Below are 12,200 nucleotides of genomic sequence, written 5' to 3' on the forward strand. Positions count from 1 at the left end.
GGGGCAGGATCAATTTGGAAGTAACCAATCGGGGGAAGCGGGGGAAATATTTTTTTTTTTTCGTTTTTAGAAAAAACTTTGTTCACGAGCATTATAGATTGGATGAAAATATGAACATTTAAAAAAGAAAATTCATGACGAATGTTATTATTTAGGCGGGAAAACGATCGACAAAAATAACATTCAAGATAATATTGATCGTGAAAAATGTTAACGTTTTTTTCTTCTTCATGTTTTGTGAAGTAAAATTTAGCCCGATTTAGAATTTAGGGTTTAGGGTTTAGTGTTTTGGGTTTAGTCCCCAAACCCAAAACCCAAAACCCAAAACCCTAAACTCTAAATCGTTCGTGTTAAAAACTCTAACTAAACCCTAATATCTAAACCCTAATATCTAAAACCTCAACATACGCTCGAAAAAACACGACAATTGTTATATATTAATTTTTCGAGCGTTTTCCCGCCAAAATAAAAACATTTATCACAAAGTGTCTTTATTAAATATTCATATTTTCATCCAATCTATAATGTTCGTGAACAAAGTTTTATTAAAAAACGAAAAAAAAAAAATTGCTTTCCTCCGCTTCCCCCCGATTAGTTACCTTTACCTTGATCCTACTACATATACGGTATAATATACAATGTACTTTAAGTGTGACACGTTGAATGGACACAACAAACTCCGTATACTTTAACCCTATCATCAAGATAACTTCTATAAATACGAATATAAATAAATGTGTTTTCCTTGGGACCTTGTAAATTTACCTACCTCCGTTCTTCTTTGCTGCCCTTTCGGTTTCCGATCTTTGACTTCACCACCGCTGCGTTATGGATCTTCATATAGTATGTATATGTATATACATCCCTCTCTTCCTCTCTATATTTTATATTTATTTAATTGAATTATCTAGCATAGTATATAAATATATGTATGGATCTGTTTTTTTTGTTTTTATTTTTCAATCGCAATACAACAAATCAGATCTGGATGTTTTTTAATTACAATCTTTATCTTTATTTTCGTCATCGGAATAAAGATAACATCTTTTATTTTCTTTGTTTTGAACATCTTTTGATGGTTTATTGTTTCATCTAAATAGCAAATCAAGATCCATTATACATATGCTAGATAAAATGTTAATGGTATGATATTTGCAGTTTGATATCGATGGATCGCCCGATGAACTGGGTTCTAAAATTTTTTAATTGATTTATTATATTATAAACTAAAATATATTAGTATTTAAATTAATTTTTACTTTATTTTTATACATAGATTTTAGATTTGACATTTTTTTTTCCTGTTGTTGTGTAAATTGAAACAGGAATCGGCTAGTGATACTTTAACCCAATGGTGCGTAGAGTTTTATTATTTTTGGGTTAAAGAACGGTGCTCAGATTTTGTGCTCAACATGTCGAGTTATATTTTTTTGGGTTATTCTACAAATTCAAGGTACATTTTATTTCTTTTTGTACAGTAGTTTTGGGTAATTTTTTGGGTAATTTTTTTAATAAAAAATAGACGAGTGTTTGGTTTGGTGTATTATGAGATGTGTATATGACGTTGTTTGGTTTGAACAAGTTAATACTATCATTACTAATTATTGAGTAATCCATTATTTCTTATAATTTTGATTGTAATGGACTAAGGAATGGATTGATTGAAATTTGAACTATACTCAACTTATACTGTTGCTAATAGATAAAAAAACATGACTGACACGCAATTGTGAATTCTTACATTATACAGTAGTTTTTATGTAATGATTGTTTTTTAAATATCTATTTTTTGTTTAAAATACACATATAAGCAAAAGTTTTAATCTATTTCTTAATGCATCTTAACACACCCATACTCAGAAAAAGCTCAGTCTTATTTGATTTTAAAATTTTTAATTTCTTTGTTATTTTAACCAAACAAACCCTTATTACGGTACCATTGAGAAAACCCCCAATTTTAATTGCCCTATAAAAGCCCTTTTTATCACAACGATTACATCACAGTTCTTTACCCCCAAATTTATTTGAAATTAAAATATGCTGCTACTATAATCCAATACGATTGATTCTTTCCAAATTATAGCTTCATTTAATCAGGTACGAATGATTTGGATGATTGATCCATAGATTATCATAGTATTTACGTTATAATTAGTTATGATTACTGTATTTTGTGATTATTTACCATTTATGAAAATTATAATTACTGTATTTTCTGATAATTCATTAATAATTATTGGAATGCTTGATTTATGTACGTTATTGATTTTATTGGATCTACTTTTGTTTTCTTTAATTTTCAGATTGCAAATTATGATAATACTGTATGAATCTCAATTATGTATTGTTAATTCAATCAGATCTAGTATTTTTTGATCATTTTCAGTTGCAATTCATGATGTTATGCAAATTCGTTTATGTTTCCATCAGATCTGTTCTTATAATCTACTTTTATGTTTATTAGATCTGTTAAAGCATTTTATGTTATATGAGTTTTAATTTAACACAATAATAATAACTTTTTGCCAGGTAAAATGTTTAGATTGATGACAATGAGAAGGTGCTACACCTCTGTTTCTTATAGAGTATGTGAGATTTTTTTTTTAGGCATGAATTGGCTGCTTGTTACGCCACATTCACCAAAGACATTTCGCCTAAATCGCCTAAAAAGTGGTAGATTAGGCGAAAAGTTTGAAAAAAAAATAGCAGAAATATTGGGATAACGTGGCAGGTTCTCATTGGGTCTTAAACTTTTCGCCTAAGACTGTTTTCAACCCTGACTGTGATGTCAGAGGCGAATAATGCACTTTTTGGTGAAAAAGTGGGTTTTTGACTGTGACTGTATTTGACCCCCGTTAACCCAAAATGTCAAGTTTTTTTGTCAAATATTTGAAGGGTGATGTGGTAAAATCTGATTGGAAATTGGGTGGGAAAAAAAATAAATTAAATAATAAATATAAATGTAGAAAACATATGATTGACTCAATGTAAATTTCACGTAAGAAGTTTGTACCGTCAAAAAAAGGAACGAACGGAAAAGTGCGTCAAAAATTGACGCCGTGTTAACGACGTCAAATGCTGTCATCCCCTGCCACGTTTGTTGACTGACGCGGCGTTAGTACAAGTCTAATATGCCTATGTTTAGGCGAAAAGAATGCTTACTTTTGTAAACTTTCGTCAGACAGTGATTATTTTTGAGAGAGAAGTCTATTTTTGCTTATTTCAGTAATTTTCTCTTAACAGAAACATCCTTTACAAAACAAGTGGATCCCAAGGCCCACAAAAATAAAAATACAAGCTAAGCCCTATTAATTTAGCTATGAATGGTCAACATCAAAGATCATTCTACTATTCTTCCACTTTAGCTTTCATATCTTCACAGCTTTTGACACAAAAATAGACCTTTTGACTTTAAGGTCAACCAAAATTTCAACTTGACAGTATTAACAATCATTTTAGCCAATTGAATATGGAAGACTATTCATTTCTAAAAATTGTAGTAATAACAAAATAAGATGCTTACCAGATGCTTGCTTACTTCACCAAAAATGTTTTTGTTCAATTCCACAGCTAAACAGCCCACAACCTCATTGTTTGTTAAAATTTCAGCAACAAACAATACCCCTGATTCGGGGTTTTGATCTAGCTAAGCTAGATAAGAATGCAACTGCAGCAGACATTTAGACATTCATTGTTATACTTATTTATAAATAAATATAAATAGGCATATGTAATATAACTATACTAAACTTACATTGGGTTGATTAACTGGAGTCTCTTTTTTATACTGAGTTTGCTTAATATTGCAAGTAGTTAGCAACTTCTCAATTTTCTATGAAACATTTATTTTATATTAACATAATGTTAATTAGAAAAAAAAAAAAACTTAATTATACAAAATATTATATTAATACATACATTAAGATAATTTTGCCCAAAAGCTCTCCGAATAGTAAATTTCTTATAATAAAAATCTTATCATCGAAAGAGTAGGCTCTTATTTGATCAGAATTCTGAATTGATTAGAACAACTGTATTAATAATAACTTTTTTGCCAGGTAAAATGTTCAGATTGATGACAATGAAAAGGTGCTACACCTCTGTTTCTTATCGACTATGTGAGATTTTGTTTTTCAGGTATGAATTGGTATGAATTGGCTGCTTGTTTCGTTTACTTTTTTTCAGTTTTGTAATATTTAGTTATTTTTTATTCAGATTGCTGCAGGTTTAAGAAACCACTCATTTGCTAACAATTTGTTTAATCAAACCCGATTGCTTACAACAGCTAAGCATCCATTTGATAATGGACATTTGCTCCCTTCTTGCACACCATTTAGTAATATTGTATGTGATTAATTTTTAATTAATGATTTCGCTGTTAATTATATTTGCTGCTTTTCATTGAATTTTTAATAATTATTTTCATTGAATAAGAATAAGAACTATAATTATTAAAAATCCAATGAAAAGCAGCAAATATAACTAACAGTCAAATCATTAATAAAAAATTAATCACATACAACACTACTAAATGGTGTTCAAGAAGGGCTCAAATGTCCATTATCAAATGGATGCTTAGCAGTTGTAAGCAACCTGGCATGATTAAACAGACTGTTAGCAAATGAGTGGTTTCTCAAACCTGCAGCAATCTGAATAAAAAATAACTAAATATTACAAAACTGAAAAAAAGTAAACGAAACAAGCAGCCAATTCATGCTTGAAAAACAAAATCTCACATACTCTATAAGAAACAGAGGTGTAGCACCTTTTCATTGTCATCAATCTAATCATTTTATCTGGCAAAAAAGTTATTATTAATACAGTTGTTGTTCTAATCAATTTAGAATTCTGGTCAAATATGAGCCTACTCTTTCGATGATAAGATTTTTATTATAAGAAGTTTACTATTCGGAGATCTTTTGGGCAGAATTATCTTAATGTATGTATTAATATAATATTTTGTATGATTAAGTTTTTTTTTTCTAATTAACATTATGTTAATATAAAATCAATGTTTGACAGACAATTGAGAAGTTGCTAGCTACTTGCAATGTTAAGCAAACTCAGTATAAAAAAAGAGACTAGTTAATCAACCCAATGTAAATTTAGTATAGTTATATTACATATGTCTATTTATATTTATTTATACATAAGTATAACAATGAATGTCTAAATGTCTGCTGCAGTTGCATTCTTATCTAGCTCAGCTAGATCAAAACTCCGAATCAGGGGTATTGTTTGTTGCTGAAATTTTAACAAACAATGAGGTTGTGGGCTGTTTAGCTGTGGAATTGAACAAAAACATTTTTGGTGAAGTAAGCAAGCATCTGGTAAGCATCTTATTGTCTTATTACTGCAATTTTTAGAAATGCATAGTCTTCCATATTCAATTAGCTAAAATGATTGTTAAAACTGTCAAGTTGAAATTTTGGTTGACTTTAAAGTCAAAAGGTCTATTTTTGTGTCAAAAGCTGTGAAGATATGGAATCTAAAGCGGAAGAATAGTAGAATGATCTTTGATGTTGTCCATTCATAGCTAAATTAATAGGGCTTAGCTTGTATTTTTGTTTTTGTGGGCCTTGGGATCCACTTGTTTTGTAAAAGATGTTTCTGTTAAGAGAAAATTACTGAAATAAGCAAAAATAGACTTCTCTCTCAAAAATAATCACTGTGAGACGAAAGTTTACAAAAGTAAGCATTCTTTTCGCCTAAACATAGGCGTATTAGGCAAAAAGTTTAAGACCCAATGAGAATCTGCCACGTTATCCCAATATTTCCGTTTTTTTTTTTAACTTTTCGCCTAATCTACCACTTTTTAGGTGAAATGTCTTTGGTGAATGTGCGAAAAGGTAAAAAAACCCACCAAAACACATATGTTTCTGCATCTCGCTATCACTTATGCTCTTTTTTATCTCTTCGGATACGGCACCGTACTCCATCTTCTACCACCGTACTCAAACTTCTACCACCTTATCTCAACAACTAAGGCCAACAACCACCGGCGGATGCATAATTTCGACCGACAGATGCATAATTTCGACCGGCGGCCAACAACTACGGAACCTCCTTGCAGGGTTGTAGTGTTCCGACAACAGATCACGGTTGTAGGGTTCCGACGTTGTTCTTGGGTAGGGTTCCGGCGGTTGTGGTGATGTATAATAGAGTAATCGAAGGCTTCTTAAAAGGTCAGGCATCTTCCATGTTTAAACCTAATTGTTAGTTAAATTCCATGTTTAAACCTATAATGAAATTGTACAAGTCCTTGCTTTGGTGTAGCATGCAACGCGACTAAGAGACATAAAGTTAAAAGAACCCCAAAACCTTTGTTTGTTTGGCGTTAGACCTTGTTTTGTGTTACATAAAGTTAAAAGAACCCCAAAACCTTTGTTTGTTTGGCGTTAGACCTTGTTTTGTGTTACTCAATACATGTCTTTGAATCTCCCAAAAGATTTACTTTGTAATGCAACAAAAGTAATACGTAGTATAATAGTTTAAAAAGCCATTTCAATTTTATAAGCATCAGTTGGTGAGATTTTAATAAGATCTATTATATTAGTAGATGATTTGTTTATCTTACATGTTTCTGCAAATGGTATGTAGAAATTGTCATCCGATTCTTCTCAACATGATTTGTTCTCAATATATATATATATATTTCAATTGAGAACCAACAAATTAGTGAGAACCATGAGAACCAAAATAGATAGGGCTAAAAAAGTAATATACTGATATTGTCTACCGATGTGTATTTGTTATATCAGTTTATCTAAATTTCAAAATGCATACAGCGGTTAAGAAACTGACTCTTCTGATAGCAGTTATGGATTTTCAAATAAACCCATCGCACATACTATCAACCATATTTCAATTTGAAGATTCACGCAGTATATATTCGACTACCGAAATTCAATTTCATTTTTGCCGAGTATTATTATCAGTTTTAATTGATAACAAATGCCTGATATACAAGATGAATTGGACCAATTGTGTATTGAAGAAGTTCAGAAAACTGGAGATGGAGAACCAAATCAAGCAGCCGTTTTTGACTCACTTGAACTGGAACCCTTTAATGTTGATGAAATCTCGAGCCCTAATACAATCGAAGGTAATACATTTACATACATATTTTGAAATTATTATACGATTTTGAATTTTTTGTGTATTAGTCTCACCTTTTTAATTTTGATCATTAGTTGATTGTATAACCTAATATAATCAGATTAGTGTTTATACATTTGTGAACCAACAAATCTGTAAGAAATCTGAGAACCAACAGTAAGTAAAAAAGTATAATCAGATTGTATAACTTAGTTGATCATTAGTTGATTGTATAAGGTAATATAATCAGATTAGTGTTTATCCATTTGAGAAACAACAAATCAGTCTCACCTTTTTAATTTTGATTATTAGTTGATTGTATAAGTTAATATAATCAGATTAGTGTTTATCCATTTGATTAAATCATAATATAATTCGTTACAGATTGTGATGCTTACCAATTGTTGACTTTGTTCATGTGATAAAACAAATTCTAATAGGTGCATCTATTTCAAGTGTTCATTTCTACACACCTAATGGGAGCAGATACTTCATACCTGAAGTTCAAACAACATACAAACCGGTTGTAGGAACTATGTTTAATTCAGTTGAGGAAGCATTAGTGTTGTATCAGGGTTATGCCAAAAAAGCAGGTTTCTCTGTAAGAAAATACACGGCTAAACGTAAAGCAAATGGGGATTTATCTCATAGGTTATTTGTTTGCAACAGACAAGGTAAACCGTATAAGAAAACAGGTGTTGATTCATTACAACCGGCTGTACAGGTGGACAAAAGTCAAGAACAGAATGAAAATGTTGAAGGGACGAGTGAGCAGAATATAAAAAAGAAGCCACAACGTCGTCGACGAAACTCGAACATGAAAGTAACACTCTTATTGTGTGTTAGTTTGTTATTTTCCTGTGACATTTAATTTACTCTTAGTGTCTGTTTAATTTATATTTTTTTTTTGCTTAATAATTTCAAGTAACTGTTCTTTACAGATTTGTATAATATAATTTGCTTCTAGGGTGTATTCATAATTTTGATGCAAGTTGCTAAGATGTTTTTTTTCTTTCTTTGCTTTGTTCAGCAAGTGCATCTTGTTATTTGCTGTTATTTTGTTTGTAACTCAATTCGTTATAGTGATATCAGGTTATTGCGCCAATCTCAATACCCGTTGTGCTTAGGTCTTTGGTCTATGGATGTTAGTTTAATAAATGTTTAGTACCATCTGTTTTTGTGGGTTTCACTCATTTGCCTTCAAATCCAAAATTGGTCATTTTAGTGTTATACAATGTGTTTATTCCTTGTGGGATGGGGTGCATAATAACAAATGGTTAATTAGGTGGTATTTGCTGTCCCTACTAGACTTCAATTATGTTAAATCGAAGATTTCTTTTATGGTCTATGGAGTTTTGATCCACGATAACAAGTGGTATTCAATATGGCATTATTATCATGGTGGCAATCAGACTATTTTTTTTTTTTTTTTTTTTGGTTTTTTTTTTCTTTTTCTTTTTTAAGGTGATACAAAATACCTAAACTGCATTGGCCTGAATACTATTATGAATTTTTATACATATACTTTGATTAATGTCTATTGGTTTTGGTATAGTGTTTTTGTATTTGAAATATGTATCATGTTACCAGGATTTGGGATGTACAGTAGTAAGTCCAAAAGTTATATTTTGATCATGATGGTATTTTTCCTTCCTTTTGACATCTTGTGCAGGTTTACTACATTTGATTGTGTTATTTTCAAACAAATAATACACATGTACGTGTTTTTGTAGTTGAGGACGACACGTTTTTTAGATGTTTATGTTATCAGTGCAGAATTTGAAAACTCAGTTCAACTTAAATGATCATCATGTGTGGACTCTACAAGTAAACCATGCTCATAAAATGATAAAATTTAATTCATTAAATGAAATAAGTTCATAAAACTATGCTCAAACATCTTACACCCCAAAGTCAGACTTTAAAAACCAAAAACTACTAATATTCTATTACCATCAAAAAATAACATTACTCAATACTTAATATCCCCTCCCAAGAGCCTTGAGGCTATTTGCATAACTTCTAGCATCCAATAGCACCTTAGATTTTTGTTTGTTTTCATTGGACAGCAATAACTTTCTTTCCCAGTACATTTGTGAATAAAACAAGGAAATTCAACTTAAAATTCCAGTCTGCAACTTCACTTTCACTTATCATCTGCTGTATTTCATCAGCACTTACACTATTCTTACCAAACTGATTCACCCACGCATCCCATATATTATCTATTTATCTGGTCTTCTTTTATACCCCAATGATCTTATATTCACTCCTCCGATGGGAACGCCCAAAATTCCATGAATCCTTTCTTTTGTTACCTTAATCGTGCCTGCTCTTAGTTTGAAGTCTAAATCTTCATCATTAAATTTGACCACCGCATAATAAGTAACCTTTCCCGGCAAAATATTAATATTGAAATTGAGCAATTCCCCAAAACCCATAGATTTTAAGCATTCTTTTTGGACTGAGTTCATTTTCTTTATCGCACTAAACAGCGGCTTTGGAGATGATCTGGTACGAATTGATGGTAGTTTAGACTCATCTTCGTCCACCTGCTTCGAAGCAACGTCTATATTTGTAACACCGTCAACTTCCATATTCTCACCATTATCGTTACTTCCATTCGTTTTTCTTCTACACTTCCTTTCACTTTCCTTCATCGATGGTACACTATTATTAGCATCTTCATCTTCAATAAATGCAGTACATTTTTGTTTGGGATTTACACTTTTGTTCTTCACATACGTACCTTCAAATTAGGCATCTCTATGAGTTATCAACCTTAACACATCTTTTGTTAATCATCAAGTATAAACATAAATGTGAACATTTATATAGTTGTTAAAAAATATTTATTATTCAGGAATCTAACAAACCTGCAAATTATTTACAATAATACACTCTACATAACCGTTACAAAGCAATTCAGACTACATTCTTTACATTTCATACAGTACATGTACATATAGCTACTATTGCAGCTTGTTACCATATTAACATCTACAAACCATGTTCACAATTGTGCAAAAAACATGATTAAATAAAATAAAAAATAAAAAAAAAATAATTAACGTAAATTATATGTATTCACGAGTTAACATTATAACAATCTTTGAAATTGTTCATATGTTAACATCACAGTACACTACATATTTCAAAGCAATTATAACGTATAACCAAACTAGTAATCTTATCCTTCTTTCACATATGAACATAAAGTCATTGTTACATCTTGTTACCATATTACCATATTCCAAACATGTTAAAATTTTGTAAAATTCTAAACACATACACAAATAAACCAAACACATGTTAACAAAATCACATTGAGACACATGTTAACATATTATTAACCAAAAAAGTTTCTGTTACATATACATAACATAGCAACTGTTACATAAATTTACCATTTTAACATAAGCTACACAGTTGAATAACTTTCAAAACAAGTTTTAACAGAATGTAAAAAAAAAAAAAATTGATAATTAAAAAAAAAATTAAACTGTTAACAAACCTACATGTAATCTCAAGTAAACACTTTCACAAGTGAACACTTTCACAATCCATCAAAAAATGATACTTAAAAAAAACAAAAACATGTCAACAAACCTAAATGTAATCCTACCATACACGCATTCTAGAAAACTATATATTTCAGTAACCACCAAAACATTATATTTTTTGGCACATCTTGTTACCATTATAACATTTTCACAACATGTTAACAAGTTTGTATATTCGGAACTCGTCCGCAAAACAATCCAATGATAACAAATTCACATAATTTCACATGGTAACAAATTAAAAAACACATATAATCACAACGTTCATTAGTTCACACGCTGCAAACGTTCATGATCATAGGTTACTATTATAGGATATACTGTTATTGTGACTTCTAAATACCTAACTTGTTCATAGTTTGCCATAAACACTTACCATTAACATGTTCATAGACATACCACCATCCAAGCAAACATGTTAACAGATTTTATTACACTTACTATAACTTGTTAACAAACTATCAAATAATAATTTACTAGTCACAATATACTAATATCACATTACAATTAACAAAAAAAAAAAAATTATACTTAATTCAACAACAACTTGCCAACGACTGATATGAACAACAATTAGGTTCCTAACTAAACAAGTAAACAAATCTCGTGTAAACCCCTCTGTTAACTTACTCAGTGACTTTTAACAAATTAACAGACATGCAAACACATTATGCATCAACATAAATCATACCTGAAATGTTTTGTTGAGCTTGTGATTTTCTCGCAGAAACATCCATGTCCTTTACACACACACGAAAAAAAAAAAAAAAAAAATTAAAAAGATTAACAAAACAATAATTATATCAAAAACAGCCTACTAATTAATAAATTGATGGTCTGCGATTATAAAATTAACATCACAATACCTTGATTCTTGAACGTTTTCTGGTACAAAATTTTTTGATTTGGAATTAATTGAAATGCTCCGTATCTGGTAGCAGTTAAAATTATCAATTAGATAGAACTGCAATTCGATGGTTATTAAACGAAAGAAGGTTTTTGATGCTGCTCCAGTTAACAATTGCCGGTTTTTCATCTTCGATTTTGAAATACAAACCGCTATCCTATTTTTTCTCAACTCCTCATACGGTTATGTTCATTTTTATTTATTTTTAAACTCATCCGTCTCTTATTTTATTTCCAGATATACCCTTTTCCGTGTTAACTAGTTCGGTTTAGCCCGCGCGATGCGGCGGGGTCTTTCGGTCCGCGTATTCATATTTAACGCAGTTTTATTTACAGAAGGGAAAACGGCTCATGTGTTATGCGTCATTGTTATTGTTGTCGTCTTTAGTGTTTTTTAAAATATGTTCAGTTCAAACGTAGTTAATTTCTTTTTGTTGATAAAATTATTTCGAGCCTGACGGTGGTGGCGAAAAATTTTAACTCCTGGCGACCAGGAATATACGGGATGTCGTTGTCTTTAGCGTTTTTTAAAAAGTGTCCGTTTCGAGCGTAGTTAGTATCGTTTTGTTCATAAAATTATTTCGAGTCTGATGGTGTTGTCGGAAAAATTTAACTCGAGGCAAGCGGGAAGAT

At 30.7% G+C, this 12,200-nt stretch overlaps 1 protein-coding gene and 1 long non-coding RNA gene across 9 annotated transcripts; one reads left to right on the plus strand and one right to left on the minus strand.

Annotated features, from left to right (window-relative positions):
- The first annotated feature begins 727 nt into the window (after positions 1–727).
- Positions 728–8,052, plus strand: LOC139865818 (uncharacterized). Of its 8 annotated transcripts, none has more exons than XM_071853919.1 (6): positions 728–843; positions 1,326–2,097; positions 5,988–6,185; positions 6,789–6,884; positions 6,998–7,105; positions 7,539–8,052. In XM_071853919.1, exons 3-6 carry the CDS (start codon positions 6,152–6,154, stop codon positions 7,967–7,969), a joined length of 669 nt encoding a protein of 222 aa, XP_071710020.1. In that variant the 5' UTR covers positions 728–843; positions 1,326–2,097; positions 5,988–6,151; the 3' UTR covers positions 7,970–8,052. The 8 variants fall into 8 exon arrangements, with proteins under 8 accessions (XP_071710020.1, XP_071710017.1, XP_071710022.1 ...); XM_071853916.1 differs by having other exon boundaries at positions 6,971–7,105; positions 7,539–8,051; XM_071853921.1 differs by having other exon boundaries at positions 6,819–6,884; positions 7,539–8,051.
- A 1,715-nt stretch (positions 8,053–9,767) lies between these two features.
- On the minus strand, positions 9,768–11,592 carry LOC139867307 (uncharacterized). The gene is made up of 3 exons (XR_011765799.1): positions 11,528–11,592; positions 11,353–11,401; positions 9,768–9,847 (listed from the first exon to the last, which is right to left on the minus strand). It is a non-coding gene; the product is annotated as an uncharacterized lncRNA (long non-coding RNA).
- Between the last annotated feature and the right edge of the window lie 608 nt (positions 11,593–12,200).

Source organism: Rutidosis leptorrhynchoides, chromosome 9 (genome assembly GCF_046630445.1).
Source record: "Rutidosis leptorrhynchoides isolate AG116_Rl617_1_P2 chromosome 9, CSIRO_AGI_Rlap_v1, whole genome shotgun sequence".
Taxonomy (NCBI): domain Eukaryota; kingdom Viridiplantae; phylum Streptophyta; class Magnoliopsida; order Asterales; family Asteraceae; genus Rutidosis; species Rutidosis leptorrhynchoides.